This window comes from Ziziphus jujuba, chromosome 3 (genome assembly GCF_031755915.1).
Source record: "Ziziphus jujuba cultivar Dongzao chromosome 3, ASM3175591v1".
NCBI classification, from domain to species: Eukaryota; Viridiplantae; Streptophyta; class Magnoliopsida; order Rosales; family Rhamnaceae; genus Ziziphus; species Ziziphus jujuba.
Window position 1 is genome coordinate 26,286,478 of NC_083381.1, and position 16,995 is coordinate 26,303,472.

At 35.6% G+C, this 16,995-nt stretch overlaps 2 protein-coding genes across 2 annotated transcripts; both read right to left on the reverse strand.

Moving 5' to 3' along the window:
* Positions 1–1,014: 1,014 nt before the first annotated feature.
* LOC107423117 (uncharacterized) lies at positions 1,015–2,847 on the reverse strand. The gene is made up of 5 exons (XM_016032636.4): positions 2,684–2,847; positions 2,134–2,225; positions 1,909–2,026; positions 1,645–1,797; positions 1,015–1,372 (listed from the first exon to the last, which is right to left on the reverse strand). Exons 2-5 carry the CDS (start codon positions 2,139–2,141, stop codon positions 1,178–1,180), a joined length of 474 nt encoding a protein of 157 aa, XP_015888122.3. The 5' UTR covers positions 2,142–2,225; positions 2,684–2,847; the 3' UTR covers positions 1,015–1,177.
* A 1,390-nt stretch (positions 2,848–4,237) lies between these two features.
* On the reverse strand, positions 4,238–6,228 carry LOC107423104 (chlorophyllase-2). Its single transcript, XM_016032622.4, has 2 exons — positions 5,881–6,228; positions 4,238–4,973 (listed from the first exon to the last, which is right to left on the reverse strand). Exons 1-2 carry the CDS (start codon positions 6,160–6,162, stop codon positions 4,299–4,301), a joined length of 957 nt encoding a protein of 318 aa, XP_015888108.3. The 5' UTR covers positions 6,163–6,228; the 3' UTR covers positions 4,238–4,298.
* Between the last annotated feature and the right edge of the window lie 10,767 nt (positions 6,229–16,995).

A 16,995-nucleotide genomic window follows, 5' to 3' on the forward strand; every position in this document is an offset into this window, starting at 1 on the left:
ACCTAGGATTCCATTTTCTTATCTCTTCACATAATGTTCGAAATACATTCCCCATTCTTTCTGCTAATTAATTTCATTCAAATGGACAAGAAACTGCATTTTCAAATCATTTTTTTCTCTTTAAGGTAGTGTAAAATATACTTATTTGCATTCTTGCACCATCTAAATTTATTTATAAGAAAAATCATCTCCGTCTAAATAATTTAAGTATTCATGACCATCAAACTAATTAATATGTTACATAAAAAAAACTAATTAATAGGGATTAAAAAAAAAAAAAAAAAAAAGAGAAGAAAAAAAGAGGGAGCCGTGATTATATATTGCCCTTAAATTATATGTTTCCTACTTGTTATAGCATGACCCTGCCAAAACAGTCCCTTTGCCTTTTCCACTCTGGGTTTCAATTAAATAACGGGGGAAGGAGACCATTCAGCCCTCTGTTAGGGTTGGTGCTAAAGCAAGCATTATAAGGTTATTGGAACAAATTTGCTGCCAATTTTTATAGCAGATTAATTTATAAAATTTTGGATTACCGGGACGTATATAAAGCTCACATATTCTTAAAAGATGTTTAGGAGGATAAATTAGTAGTTCTTTTATTTTTTAATTTTTTAATTTTTTATTTTTACCATACAAGTATTTTTAGGCAGAGGAAAAGTCGGTCATGAATTATTTGAGTGAATTCGATATTGTGGTCCATCACCTCCAAGAAGTGATCATCAAAACAGGCTCTTGGACAAAAAATGTGGAGAGCTCTCAGTTTTCTGTACGGAAGTATGTAAGAACCTAAGAGCATATGAAGTTTCAAGTTTCAACAAAATCACTTGCAATTTAGGATGGGAGGGGCTAAACTTTGATCCTAAAAAAAATAACAAGTTGATGAAATAAATAGTAAGGTAATACTAACTGCAAACTAGAAGCAAACTGAGAAAGAGATTACTGCCCTAGATTCGAACAACTTATAGCTATGATCCCTAGTCAATGGCAAAACTATCAACAAAACACAAGTTACAGTAGCCATAAACTCATTTTCATTTTCTTTTCATAATCCTAACACTACAAAAAACTAACAGTTTAAAAATCTTCTCAATTAGATGCTAAAACGTTCTTCAACATAAAACTTCAAGCATAGAGTTATATATGTTGTTTTTATATACCGTCAACTTATGATGAGCGGTTACCCATCTGCAGCTTTCCCTTGATCCACATCCATCTGTTCTCCAGTGTCTCTCTTGTTTTCAGTTGCTTCATTAGCCTCATTTATTGTCTCTTCATTCTCTGGTTTAGATGGAGGAGCAGGCAATACCTCTGCCACCATTTCTATCAACTCTTCAACATCATCTCCTAAGCGCATCTCACAATGCTCTACAATCTGTAAAAGAATAAAGTAACAAATAAACTAACATATCAATATATGAATCCCATTTTGAGAAATTACAATAAACCATGAAATCTTACATTGTTAGTTTGTCTACCTAATGGGATTAAACTAAATTTGCATTTAAAATTGGTTTTCTCCCAGACAAATTTATTCAGGTACCAGAAATACTACAAACAGCCATTTCTTCTTATTATGCATGCATTACAAGAACTATACTCCTTTTTAATTTTAAGGGCCTAGAAGAAGTGATAATTAGTTTTTACCAAGTCAATTTCCACCGGAGTAGTTGGCCTAAGATGCAGAATATTGAGCACCTCAGCTTTTGCAAGGTCATACTTCTTACACTTCTCGAAGAACTCTTCAACATTTTCTCTTGTCTGGTTGCAAGCTGCAGTCCCAGCCAAATAATCATAAACCTACATAAGACAGGGCCAATGCTTTACACAGAATTTCCATTACTGTCATTCCAATTAAAAAATAAAAAAGAAAAAATAAAAAAGGATATGCCACAAAAATATAATTACAACCTTATACTCAGATGGTGCAACATCGGCAAGGACCCGTGTTGGATCCTTTGAAGCCCCTTTGGATCTTAGAAAGTTGAGCACTTCAAAATTGGTAAGCACACCAGCATTTTCCTTCAGTCTGCGAAAGTTGTAGTGAATAAAATATATATATATATATATATGTATATATTTCATATAGGAAACACAAAACTGACCAACACAATATAAAAAAAGCTAACTACATACATCTTCATCCCAAAGAAAACCAGAGATTGAGAGCTCAAACACCCCAAGCAAGTGACAGTCAGGTTCACATTGAATGTAATTCACATCAAGATCTACAGAGAAAAAAATAATAAAGAATGTAAATTACTTTCAAATAAAAATGAGTGAAAAAGTAACTGAAGAAACATAGTAACTAAGAAACAAGAATACACAGAACAAAAATGATGTCTCTACAATTCTTATTAGTTAGTACAAATATCAACTAGAAAAAAAAAATTAATTAAAATGAGGATAAGGGAAAATTGAAAAGCTAAAAAAATAATTCTTATATTTTCCCAAAATAACATTAGAGAACCAAAGAAAGAATGCCATTATAACTAAGAATCTCCAAACATTAGCGAAAGATTAAAACTTTCTAGAATTAGACTGAATTGGAGCACCATGTCAATGGATTAAACTCAAAAACATGACCTAAAAGTCACTAAGAGTAATTTTTTTTTTTCCAGCTAAGCGAAATACAGAACTCGAAGAAAGAATAGATTAGGAAAAATCGAAGGGTGTGAAAACTCACCTGAAATTGATAGCTAAGCTGCCGGAGAGATCATCCGCCGTCGTCGATGGCTAAGAGCTGCCGTCGTCGATGGCTAAGAGCTGCCGTCTGCGACAGATTCTTTCTCAGCCTCGCTCACGGCGATTGCCTACGGCAAATTTTGTTGGGGTTTTTGTCTGTCTTTTTTTTTTTTTTTTTTTTAATGTTAAAAAAGGGACAAAAATAAAACCTTTGGAGAACGACGACGTTTTAGTTAATTAAGAATCTAACAACGCATGGCAACCAAACATAACAACGGTCATGATTTATCATTTCTTTTAAAATTCTTTTTGTCTTTCATTCTTTCCTTTTATTTGTTTTTTATCAGAAAATTAGGAAACCACTGTTCATCCAAAATTCAATTTTCCTTTTTTTTTTTTTTTAAAGTTCAATTTTCCTATTAACTTTTTTTTCCTTTTTTGAAACAATTTTCCGATTAATAATGTCAATTAGCTACGCATCTCCCTATAATTTATTTGTTATAAGTTTACAATTTTCAGATATTCTATTTTATTACGGTAGGGTTGTATTTTTTTTTTTTTAAGGAATATACCCTCAAAAAAGAAAAAAAAAAGATATATACATTTTGAAAAAGAATTGGAAGAATGTTTTTCATAAAACTTATATGATGACTAAAACTGTATTAAAAGTATTATATTCTAGTCATTTTAAAATTTGTAAAATGACTAAAAAAGTTTTCTATCCCATGCTTCTCTCCTGCTGCTTTGATTCCTCAAGGTAATGGAATTGGATCATTCACAAGATTAGAATTCACCTACAAGTGGTAGATTTAGGGAGCTCAGTAAACATTTGCTCAGAGGACATTTGTTAAAATCTAATACAAATCAATCAAAATTTGTAATTTTCAAAGTCAGAAACAGTTAAATGAGGAGGGGGGAACCACCTCCAATTTAATGAGCTAATGAGTAATAACATATAATTTGACGTAATCCACCTTGTTTAAAACAATTACATGCTATAATTCACTGAAAAAATAAAACAAATTTTAGTTTTCTTGTAGCATAAAAACTTGATTAAAAAAATACAAAATATGGTATAGAAAATAAAATATGATTGGAAAATTTAGGTATGCCATTTTTTATTTTTATTTTTGGGTTGATGTTACATGCCAATTAGAAATGTATGGATCAATGAACTTACTATTTATGTGTTATTGACAAGTATCTGTGTGTTTTGTACACCATCTGCAATTAAGAATTTCACAAGTTTAATTTTTCAATGGCTAAAGAATTAAATTCCATTAAAATCCTGAAACACATTTTCTCTCCTCCTGTCCATAAAGGCAAAGTACATAAATTTACAGGTTTATAGCATATCTTATAAAGTAATTCATTTGTTATTCATTTTTGCGTCTATCAAACATACTGGCGCGCGCTCACAAAAAATTTGAAAAAAAAAATAAAAAATAATAGTTTCTCTACAGAGTATTTTTTTTCTGCTACCAATCAAAGTTTGACTTTTCACTATAAATATGCAGAGGCTTGTCCAGAGCCACTAAAATATCCAAGTAACAGATAAGGAAATTGCTGTATTTTATATTCCTATTCCTCTGTTATTTAAACAAACGATGTAAGATTCACAAAAGAAATTGAACAGTTTCAAGTTCTACTGGTGCAATTTCATGCCTGTCCCTTATAGCCATTAATATGCTATTATCACCTTCTAGATAAGCTTTCAAGAATGCAACCACAATCCCTCCTGTAAATTTCCTCATAGGTTCCCTAGACTTTCCATTTTTACACAAACAGTAAGTAGATTTCCCTCTAATCCCTTTAGTATCATCGTCTAGCATATCAAGATGACCATAATCCTTGACTACAAAATAGCAAGCAGGCTTTCTACATTCATTATAGAAATCCTCATGGTTAACACCTTTAGGAGCACAAGGAGGGAATAGAGGATTCCTTTTCACTTCACCCAAACCCGAACCAATCACCATCACAGCCATATCAAGATCAAATGAATGGGGAACATAGGTGAGTACTGGTGGAGGTGTTTGTTTCCCTTTGTTCATTCCATCAACTGGGTCAATGCCTATTAAGGCAGAAAATTTGAGGGTAGTGAGTTCTTTTCTCAAAGCTAGTGCAAACGAGGCTTTTCCACCGCGACTATGGCCAGCAAGTGCTAGCTTGCTTAGATTTGCATGAACATTGGGTGGAAGCAAGTGTTGGAGTCCCTCAGATAACCAATTTGTTGTTGCTGCTGCGGATTTGATCTCATCACTTGCATCTGGTCCAGCAATGGAATATAACTGTTTTTCACAGCAAGGAATGAAATAATCTATAAGCCAAGTATAAAAGCAATTGAAACATATTTGATTTGGTGGATGAGAAATAAAATGAAGCAAAAAATAACATATCTTTTTTTCTAAAAAAAAGGTCAAGCAAAATTGAATAAAAATTCGGTCTGCATTTTAAACTACACCTCTACAGCTCAAAGTTTTGGAGCATTAGTACAGATGGCATTTTAATGTGAACAATAGGAAGAAAGCCCTCAAACAAAGAAGAATATGGGGGAATAAATACAAACAAAATCACAGAAAGCCTTTGTGAATGCATATGTTGAAAAGGATAGCCACTTGGATAACCAATCAAAACACGCCATGTGATAGATGCTGTCAATAATTTGTTTAGTGCAGAAGTCTACATTTTTGCCCCCAAGATTGTGACATCTAGGCATCAGAGACGAAGCCTGTATTGCTTACTAACGCAAGCCATAAACAATGAATCGAAGAAAATTTGCAGATGCTAACCTTCTAACGCTCAATTAAAAATAATTTGTCAGATGTAAGAGGTCCTAACCAACTAAGTCACCTTTTTTGTTCTGTTTTTTTTTTTTTTTTTTTTTTTTTTTTTTAAAAGAAAGACTATATTTTTGTGGTCAGATTGATGTCTAAGCAGATAAGAATCAGGCGATATTTAATTGGGTCATCCAGCAAAAACTGAAAAACCAGCTAAAAGCACTAGAAGAAGCCAGAAAGCAAAATAGAATCAGAGGACAATTTACAGACCAAAATTGAAGCCACATAATCTAACAGAAATGTAATTAAAACCATCTTTAATTTCATGATTATTTTTCAAAGCTAAAGATTAAGTTATATATGGGGTATTGTAGGCCACGGAATTTGTGAAAAAGGAGAGAAAGAAACCAAATCAAACCTGGGGAGCAATAACAATGAAGCCATGGGAAGCAACATGTTGGATAAGTTGAGAGTAGAAAGAGTTGTAGAGAAGGTAACCATGAAGCAAAAGTACGAGTGGGAATTCTCCTGCTGATGATGGCATGCCAATCAAAAGTGGGATTGGAGGTGGGATTGGAGTTACAGAAGACTTCCCTGCTTCAACACTATGGAGCACTGTCATGTAATTTCCAGTCTCAAAAACATTACTAATACTAGTAGCAGTAGCAATTGAAGAAGAAGAAGAAGAAGAGAAAGACATAATCTTTAAATTGTGCGACTAAAATAACACCGTATTACGCTCTCTTTTTCTTTGTTATTATATGGATAACTCAGATTGATATTTTTGTGGTAGTTATTGTGCCAAATTCACCGGCTGTGAGACAAAACCTCTACGGGGCTTAAGGCCCACATGTCTCACTATTGGTTAAATTTTGGGCCCAATTTTACAATCAATCTTTATTTTGGCTAAAACTGTAAATTTCACTTCCTTTCTCCATGACTCTTGGGACTGCCAACGTTGAACTGTACAACCAAAATCCTCTGTTTTCTCTTCTTCGAATCCATACATCCACTGCTTCTGAACCTTCCGCTTGTCCCCATACAAGCTTACTGTCAATGACTTCGTATTTTTTTTCTTCCTTTTTATTGCAATTTAGTTGTTTAGCCTGCCTTTTTTTTTCTTTTTTTTTTTTCCATGCCATATATGACAATTCAGTAAATTCATATCACCTCATAGCTTAATGTTTTCATGTATATTGGAGAAACCAAGGCACTATTTTGATTATGATTTATGATCTATGTTTATTTGTCTTTTCCTCTTTCTGTTTCTTCTTTAAAACCGTGATTTTTAATTTTGTTTTTCCTGCATATTTGTATATCTGCTTTAAAATTCTGATTTTTACTGTTGTTTTTCCTGAATATTTGAATGTTTGCCATCCTAATTGTTATTTTTTCTGTTTTAAGATTATATATGAACTATTTTTTTTTAACCAGAATTTTTTTTTTTTTTGGGGGCTCAATTTAAATAGAATATATACATATTTGTGTTCTTGTTGTTCTGTTTTAATAAATAAGAGCCATCTATTTCAAACGACTAGTTTATTTTCCTTTTGGGCCTTCGGTGACGTTGTGGGTGTTTTATCAACCATCAGATTAAAACAAGTCACATCCAATGGTTAAATTAAAAATATATTAATATATATAATTTACAACTCTGCTGGTATATTAATTTTAGTAACTTCTAATGGATTCAATGTTTTTTTAGTTTCTTAATCGGTTTATGCTTCAATTCCCAACTCAAATTCGACTCTATAAATACAGAGATTATTTTCCAAACTCAAGTCTCACATTTCACTCTTTCGTTGTCTCTTCTTCTACAACTTTGCTTGCATTTCAAGTTAGGTTAGAAATAACGGCCAAAAGGTGTTCGACACAATCAGACTGGTCCAACCTTCCTACAGATCTCTTAGTATGAAATCTTCTTCACTGTACAATCAAATTAACTAGTAGACGCACCTAATTTTCCAACTCGCAGGTTCCTTAACCTTGCAGATAATAAGGTTTACAAGGTCAAGAAAGTGTTTGGAAGGTTTCTGAAGCCCATTGCATCGAATCATCGTGTGGTTGGTTGGTGATTATGGATGACAAATCAGATCCAAATCTTGGTTGGTTGCCTTTGCATGCAGGCAAGGGCTGAGCCAAAACAAATTTATTAGTGAGGACAAAAAATATAATAAAATCTATGATCGTAACTTGACAGATAAACAAATGTTTAGCAATATGCTTTTTGTTTGTTCAAAAAAAAAAAAAAAAAAAACCATAGACTCTAAAATTTCACAATACTTTTAGTTAAAATAATAAAGCTTTTTAAGTTTAGTGAAGGAAAATGAATGTAATGTTAGATTTTTATGGATCTAAATATACATAATAAATTCCATAAGTCATAATTTACTAACCTCCAAACGCAGCCATTGATAAATTAGATTTTTAATCCTGCAAAATAAAAAATAATGTAAAGTAGTGCCTATGGACACACTACTCTCAAACCACTCTCAGATCTCTGAAAACCCTAATATCAAAATACCGTATGGCATCAATTGTTTGCTTGCCCTAGACCTTTAAATAGTCTCTGCAAGTCAGACTTATCCATTAATTTTGACACACATAAAATAATAATAATTTGATAATATAATTATACTAGGAAAAATATGGATAAGTCATTGGGCTTATAAAGAGAGTTGGTCCTCCAGTCCAATGGGCCAACTAGAGTCTTATAGAGAGTGTGTGACCAAGGGCCCTACTACAAAATAATAAAATAAGCCAGTCCCATTAATGGCATAAATAGGCCCTGTAAGTGAGTAATTGATTATGCCAAGTCCACAAATATTAATTTAATTCAACATTCTCCCACTTGAACTGCATAATCATCATCATATAATCCAAACTCACTTACTATAGAATCTCCCGAACCATAATGCCATTTCATCCAAATATATAGTATACCGACAGGGCACAACAATATACTAGACTAGGCAGTAGAGATTCTCTCAGTAAATCTCCCAAAACATGTTACCATTTCAACTGAGCACTTTGCATGCCATAAACTCAGTCTAGGTAGTAGAGATTTACCTAACCATGTGCAATCCCCCAACACACAAAACCATTTCATTCAAGCACATTGCGTATCGACAGGATACAACAATATACCCAAACTAGGTAGTAGGGATTCACCATGGCACCTGTGGATCAACATACACATATACATAGACTAATAGTCTCAACAGGCCTGTAAATATAAGGAGCAATAATATGTGTAATAAATCATCTCATAAATAAATAATGATCCACATACATCAATGTATTAAAATATTCAAAGAAATAAATAATTCTCAACATGGATATTACTACAGAAAACATAACAAACTCCCACTGACCCACAGCAGTCTCAACTGCTTAACAATCCCATACGGGACACATGCTCCTCAAATATGCCTACCGGTAAAGCCTTGGTCAGTGGATCTGCCACCATGCTATAAGTCGGCGTGTGAACAACAGTAATGAGGCCCTCTTCAACTTTCTCGTTTACCACAAAATATTTCACATCAATGTACTTCGCACCAGGAGTACCTTTTAAATTATTGGAGAAAGACACCGCTGCAGTATTATCACAATACATCATAATAGGCCTCTCAATGGAGTCAACTACTCCTAAATCACGGATAAAATTCCGTAGCCAAACTGCATGACGAGTAGCCTCATAACACGCCACATATTCTGCCTCCATAGTCGAGGATGCTGTCACTGACTGCTTGGCACTCCGCCAAGACACAGCACCTCCTGCCATGATAAATATATAACCAGTGGTAAATTTCTTATCATCCACACAACCTTTATAGTCTGCATCACTATAACCCACTACTTCAAGAGAGTTGGTGCGACGATATGTCAACATATGATCTTTAGTACCCTGAAGATACCTAAAGACCTTCTTAACTGCTTGGTAATGAATAGGACCAGGATTGCTCATAAATCTACCAAGCACACCCACAGCAAAGGCTATATCAGGCCGTGTACAAACTTGAGCATACATCAAACTACCTACTGCTGAAGAATAGCGAACATTCTTCATTGCCATCCTTTCTCTATCATTCTTGGGACACTGATCCTTAGAAAACATTTCACCTTTCGTAACCGGTACACTTCCAGGAGAACAATTATGCATATCAAATCTCTTAAGAATTCTATCAATACAAGCTCTCTGAGACAATTGCACTACATAATTAGTCCTATCTCGAACAATCTTGATGCCCAAAACAAAAGAAGCCTCACCAAGATCTTTCATATCAAAATGGTTGCACAACATCTGCTTTGTCTCAGCTAATAGGTCAGTGTCATTAGTAGCCAAAAGTATGTCATCAACATACAACACCAGAAATATAAAACTGCTCCCACTGACCTTCATATATATGCATCTATCAACAACATTCTCCTTAAAGCCATTTTGGATGACAACCTCATCAAACTTAAGATACCATTGTCTTGAAGCTTGCTTAAGACCATAAATAGATTTCTTAAGCTTACAAACCAAATTACCATTCCCCGTTTGTTGGAAACCAACTGGTTGAACCATATATACATCCTCATATAAATCACCATTCAGAAAAGCAGTTCTGACATCCATCTGATGCAACTCCAAGTCATAATGCGCCACAATCGCCATAATAATTCTAAAAGAATCCTTTGTGGATACAGGAGAGAAAGTCTCTGTATAATCAATTCCTTCCTTCTGGCTAAACTCTTTAGCTACAAGTCTAGCCTTATACCTCTCCACTTGACCATTGGAGTCCTTTTTAGTCTTAAAGACCCATTTGCACCCAATAGGCTTGCTACCCTCTGGTAACTCAACCAAATCCCATACTCCATTTGATGCCATGGATTTCATTTCATCTTCCATTGCATCCAACCAAAAATTTGAATTTGAACTGCTTATGGCTTCCTCATAAGTGACTGGATCTGAATCATCACTTATGTCAAACTCATGCTCCTGCAAGTAAACCTCATAGTCATCAGGAATAGCTGATCTCCTAGTCCTTTGTGACCTCCTCAAGGGTACATTAGCATCTGCAATAGCTGGAATATCCTGCTCTTCAACAATGAGTTCATTCTGACCAACTACTGGTTCATCAACTACTGGATCAACAATATCTCTATCAGGAACAATTATACTGGGAATGAAAACACTTTCTTCTCTAAATTGAGATTCCCTTGGACCATTACTATCATCAAACCCAAAATCATCTTCAAAATAAATGGCCCTGTCTGATTCCACGATCCTAGTGGTGTGAGAAGGACAAAAGAATCTTGAACCCCTAGATCCTATACAATAGCCAACAAAATATCCACTAATGGTTTTAGGATCCAACTTCTTAATTTGGGGATTATAAATCCTTACTTCAGCTTTGCAACCCCATATTCGAAAATGATGCAAATTAGGCTTTCTTCCTGACCACAACTCAAAAGGTGTCTTAGGAACGGACTTACTTGGAACTTGATTCAAAATATAAGCTGCCGTCCTTAAAGCCTCTCCCCACAAATAATCTGGCAACCTAGAATTTGCCAACATAGACCGCACCATATCCAATAAAGTTCTATTTCTTCTCTCAGCTATGCCATTTTGCTGAGGTGTACCAGGCATCGTATATTGCGCATCTATGCCACACTCACGCAAATAAATAGCGAAAGGCCCTGGGTTCCTTCCAGTTTCATCATACCTACCATAAAACTCACCACCTCTATCAGACCTTACAACTTTTATTTTCTTATTCTTTTGAAGCTCCATCTTTACCTTAAACTCTTTAAAGGCAACTAAAGAATCTGACTTCTCACGAATAAGCTCAACATGTCCATAACGAGAGTAATCGTCAATGAAGGTAATAAAATATCTATAACCACCCAAAGCAATTGGTGTAAAAGGTCCACATATGTCAGTGTGGATTAACTCCAAAACATCTCCACACCTAGCTAACTTATCATTTCTTACCTTGGCAGTTAACTTCCCTTTCACACATTCAACACAAGTCAACAGATCAGAGAAATCAAGATTAGGAAGTATCCCATCCTTCACTAACCTTTCCATCCTGTGCCTAGAAATATGTCCCAAACGTTTATGCCATAACATTGAAGAATTGTCATTAACTCTTGGGCGTTTAGAAGCAACAATAGAATTAACAGAGAAATTGAGACCATTATTAAATAAATCAAGCTTATATAAATTGCCACATAAAGTTCCAAAACCTACAACTTTACCATCCTTAAATAATTCAACTTTGTTATTTCCAAACAAAAAACTATAACCTTGACTATCCAAAACAGAAATAGATAACAAGTTTCTTCTTATTGAAGGTACATAAGAAACTTCTTGCAACTCCAAAACATATCCAGTGGCAAGCTTCAACTTGATTGTTCCCACAATGTCCACCTTCACTCTTGAGCTATCTCCCATATAAACATGCTGCTCAAGATTGGTTGGGCCCCTTCGGCTTATCATCCCCTGCAATGAATTAGTAACATGAATTGTTGCTCCAGTATCTAACCACCAAGAATTCATAGGCACATCGATAATATTGGTCTCAATCATTAAAATATTACCTTTCTTCTCTTGCTTTCCCTTTAAGGTCCAACAGTCTATCTTCTTGTGCCCAACTTTATTGCAGTATCCACATCTTCCATTGAAGTACTCTTTCCTTTCTCTAATCTGAAAACCACCATCCCTAGGTCCTTTAGGCTTCATACCAGAAAACTTCTTCCTATTGGGGTTAAAACCCTGCCCAGGCTTGAAACCTTGTCCTGGCTTGAATCCATGTCCCTTCTTTTGGAAAAACTTCTTGGACTTATCTACCTGATGTGAAACCATAGCAACAGACCTAGACTTACTTAATTTAATATCATCCTCTTCCTTGACAAGGATAGTAGTCAATTCCTCCAAACTACAACCTTCTTTCTTAGTATTCAAACTCGACCTTATATTATCAAACTGTGATGGAAGACTCCTCATTATAGAATAGGTCAAGAACTCCTCTCCAATGTCCATCTTAAGATCCTTCAGCTTATTATAATAGGAGGAAAGTAGCATAATATGGTCCCTTACTCCTTTAATACCATCATACTTGGTATTGTTCAATAGGTCCAAATAATGATGCTTCTCATTCATATCAAACTTGATAAACTTCTTTCCTATCTCCTCAAGAAGTCCCTTTGCAGTATCCACTTTAGGAATACTAGCATATATGGCCTCATCCATGTAATTCTCCATCATCATCATACAGCACTTATTAGAGTGCTTCCAATCCTCATAAAGTTTCTTAGCTGCTACAGTACTTTCATCAGTCGGAATCTCTGGTGGATCTATCTCCAAAGCCAAATCCAATTTCATGAAGGTCAAATTCATAACTAAGGTTTTCTTCCATTTCTGATAATTTGTCCCATCCAATTTCATCATGGCAGTCATAGGCATAAGATTTGGGGTGCTACTAGCTGTAAAAATAGTAAACAACAAGACATTTAAAAAATTTAAGACAATTCAATTACTATTTTCCAGCCCCTCAACACAAAAACACAAACACAAATATCGCTTAGGGTCTTTGTAGCACTAAAGATACCCTTACGCGGGCCAGGGACAGTCAACCAAATAACCACAATCAAATGCATTGAACTGAATCACCGACAGGGCAACTCAGAACCTGCAATACATGGCATTTAATTAACTTCCACTGCCATTCCAGGCGTCATACAAAGCAACTAAAACTACCGACAGGGTAGCTTAATTACCCGCATAGACCCTGGTTAATAAATGGGAGAAAATAACATATTGGCAATTTCATGAAATAAGCAAATATAAAACATCCCATCTACTATGCCAATATACATTACATTGGTACACATAATGCAGATAAAATAAGTCTCACGACAGGTGAGTACCTAAAATCCCACACTACTATACCAACTAGGCACAAAGCCTCTTTGGGTAAGCTCACACAATCCAATTTTCCAATCATAAATATTTAATTTAATTTAATAAAATTGGAATGTGATAATTAAACAAATACACAAACAATAAATAAATAAATTGAACAATTGAATCACTAAATTAATTAATAAATAAACAAAAATAAATCAATAAAAATAAATAAGTTTTTTTTTTTTTTTGGCCTGCTGACGTCATCTGCTGACGTCAGCAAACGACGTGTCGTGCTGACGTCAGCAGATGACGTCAGCAGTAACCCAAACGACGCGTCGTTTATATCATCTTCTTCACCCAACCGGGTCACGGGTGACCCGGTTCCATTCCAAACGGGTCACGCGACCCGCTATCTTACCCGGCCAAATCTCACCGTTCCGGCCACCTTTTCCGACGATTCCGGCGGCGTTAGTTTCATCTCCAAACGGTCAACGTTTCCCACAAACAATTTTGATTCAGAATCAACTCAAAATAAACATCCAAACAAGGGTTTTTTTTATTCGGCCAAAAACTAACAAAAAACCCATGGAAACACAAGAAATTCGAGCAAAGTTTAGTCAAAATTGATGCTGTTTGTTGCGTGTATTCTTGGGAAACTTTTCCCCAAATCAATTTGGTCCAAAACCCAGAAAATCAGTATGTGAAATTCATGGCCGAAAACCCAGTTTTTTTTTTTTTTTTTTTTTGAACAAGCCCGATATTTACAAATAAATTTTTTTTTTTTAGTTTATTTTATTTTTTTTTAAGAACAAACAAAAAACCAACCATGAGTATATATATATATATATATATATCTAGAACATTGATAATAGTGGCAAAAACACAGATCAATATTCACATGCTAACTGCAATAAACTCCAAAGAAATTTACTATGCATATTAACCATGTGCTCTGATACCAATTGTTAGATTTTTATGGATCTAAATATACATAATAAATTCCATAAGTCATAATTTACTAACCTCCAAACGCAGCCATTGATAAATTAGATCTTTAATCCTGCAAAATAGAAAATAATGTAAAGTAGTGTCTATGGACACACTACTCTCAAACCACTCTCAGATCTCTGAAAACCCTAATATCAAAATACCGTATGGCATCAATTGTTTGCTTGCCCTAGACCTTTAAATAGTCTCTGCAAGTCAGACTTATCCATTAATTTTGACACACATAAAATAATAATAATTTGATAATATAATTATACTAGGAAAAATATGGATAAGTCATTGGGCTTATAAAGAGAGTTGGTCCTCCAGTCCAATGGGCCAACTAGAGTCTTATAGAGAGTGTGTGACCAAGGGCCCTACTACAAAATAATAAAATAAGCCAGTCCCATTAATGGCATAAATAGGCCCTGTAAGTGAGTAATTGATTATGCCAAGTCCACAAATATTAATTTAATTCAACATGTAAATTATAGAAACTAGGAATGCCTAAATGAATCTCGGACCTACGTTAGTCTGAATAGGCTCCAAATAAAAGACTGTGTGAAACAGATTTCAAACCTAGGACCAATCCAACATGTTCCAAACTTAGGAGCACATGAACATGGTTGGAACCATGGATTGCTCGAACGGGTCTCAAACCCGGGTTCAGGACCTGTTCAGGAGGTCTAGGGTCTTGGCCCTTTAAAGTGATCATGGATCCAGGACCCACTTGGTGCCATGGGTCGTGGCCACTTTCCAAGTTTCTGATGTTTCGGACTCCTTATTAGGGCAGCCTCCGCCTCACTTGTTGTGTCAAAACTGACATGCAGGCTTTAGGCCCAAAGTTTCTGTTGGTTTTTTACGTCCAAATTTATAACCAACCTTTTTTTTTATTATTATTTTATTTATTTTTTAACAATAATTTTCCTTTTGCTTTTCTCTGTATCTCGGATTCACTTAATCTTTTTTACTCAATTCCATAGATCGAGCCACCTTGCTCAGCTTCTGAATCTGTTGCCGCTTGACTTGACACAGGTTACTCGAAAGACTTCATTTTTTTTTTTCCTTCCTTTTATATGGCAATTTCTTTTTCCCCCCCTCTCTATGCCAGATTTGCTTTGACATTTAGTAAATTCAAAAGCTTAATATATTCATGTACATAAAGGGGTTGGCCTCTCATTTGCAAACAACCCATGCAATCTAAGAATTCAAGCAATACACATTGTGTTAGCTTTTGGACAAGGCTTATTTAGCAAAAGAGGTGTTAAGTGCCACATGGAAGCATTGGAAAAATGAGGCCCGTGACAATTGGCATTAGAGCCAAGTTACTACCCAAGCACACCGTTGGTGTAACGTGGAAGTAGGCAAGATGGCCGGTTCGGATGTCACTATCAATATGGAGGGAGTTACCAATGTGCGAGGTCGTAAAGAGCTACGCAACCCCAATGCGGGGAGGCAGAGGCACAAGTTCAAGTCTAAGGACTTGATGACTAGCTTGACGTTACGCATGGAGGAGCATACGGCTCGAGTGCATGAACGGTTTGAGGTGTTGGAGAATCACCTAGATAGGCTAGAGTCAGAGGACGTTACCATCAATCAATCCATGAAAGGGTTACTCAATGGGCTAAATGATGCCTTAAGGAAGGAGCTCCGCTCAACACGTGACCAATGCATGGGGGAGGTAGCAGACCTTCATGCAATGTTGGAGAGAGAATTGGATGCTATCCGTGCACAAATGGATGAAGTGCAAGGCAATTGGGCTCTTTGCAAGAAAGCGGTGGCATCGAGGACAACCACAATATGTGAAAGGCCAAGAATCGATGTACCAAAACTCAAGTCCTACTCAGGGGCGAATGCGAGGGAGCTCAAGATTTTCCTTTGGGACTTGGAGCAATACTTTAAAGCAATGGGCATTATGGACGATGCTTCAAAGATTAGGACTGCCACTCTATACCTCAACGACACGACCATGCTATGATGAAGGAGAAGACACAATGACATTGAAAGAGGTATGTGCACTATCCGAACTTTTAATGAGTTTGAAAGGGATCTTAAAAGGCAATTCTATCCGGAAAATACCGAGGATAAAGCAAAAGGTTGACTCCGACTACTCAGGCAAGTGGGAAACATCCGAGATTATATCAAGGAGTTTACTAGCTTGGTGTTGGAGATCCCGGACAAAGGCTCCCTTTTCGACTTCATGGATGGCCTACAACCTTGGGCAAATACAGAGTTAAAGAGGCATGGAGTACAAGATCTAGTTAGTGCCATTGCAAATGCCAAGAGCTTTATCGACTACTCCATTCAAAGGGACTCCTCAAAGCCAAAGGAGAAGAAGACCAACTATGAAAAAGGTGGGGGAGAATCAAGCAAGCATTTCCCTTAAGGAAATGACTTACCATAAAATTTACCTGCACAAAGTTACACTCCTATATGGTACCATCTTATCCCTCCCACCTTACTACAATAATTTCCACAGTGGCAGCACTTCGATAACAATTTATATAAAACACATACGTATATACATATGCAATAGGAATAATCAACTAAATAAGCAACCAATTATATCTTTAATCATTCACGTCCGCCCACACTACCCATTGATTGACGTACATTTCAAAGACACTTCAAATATTGTGTTACAAAATA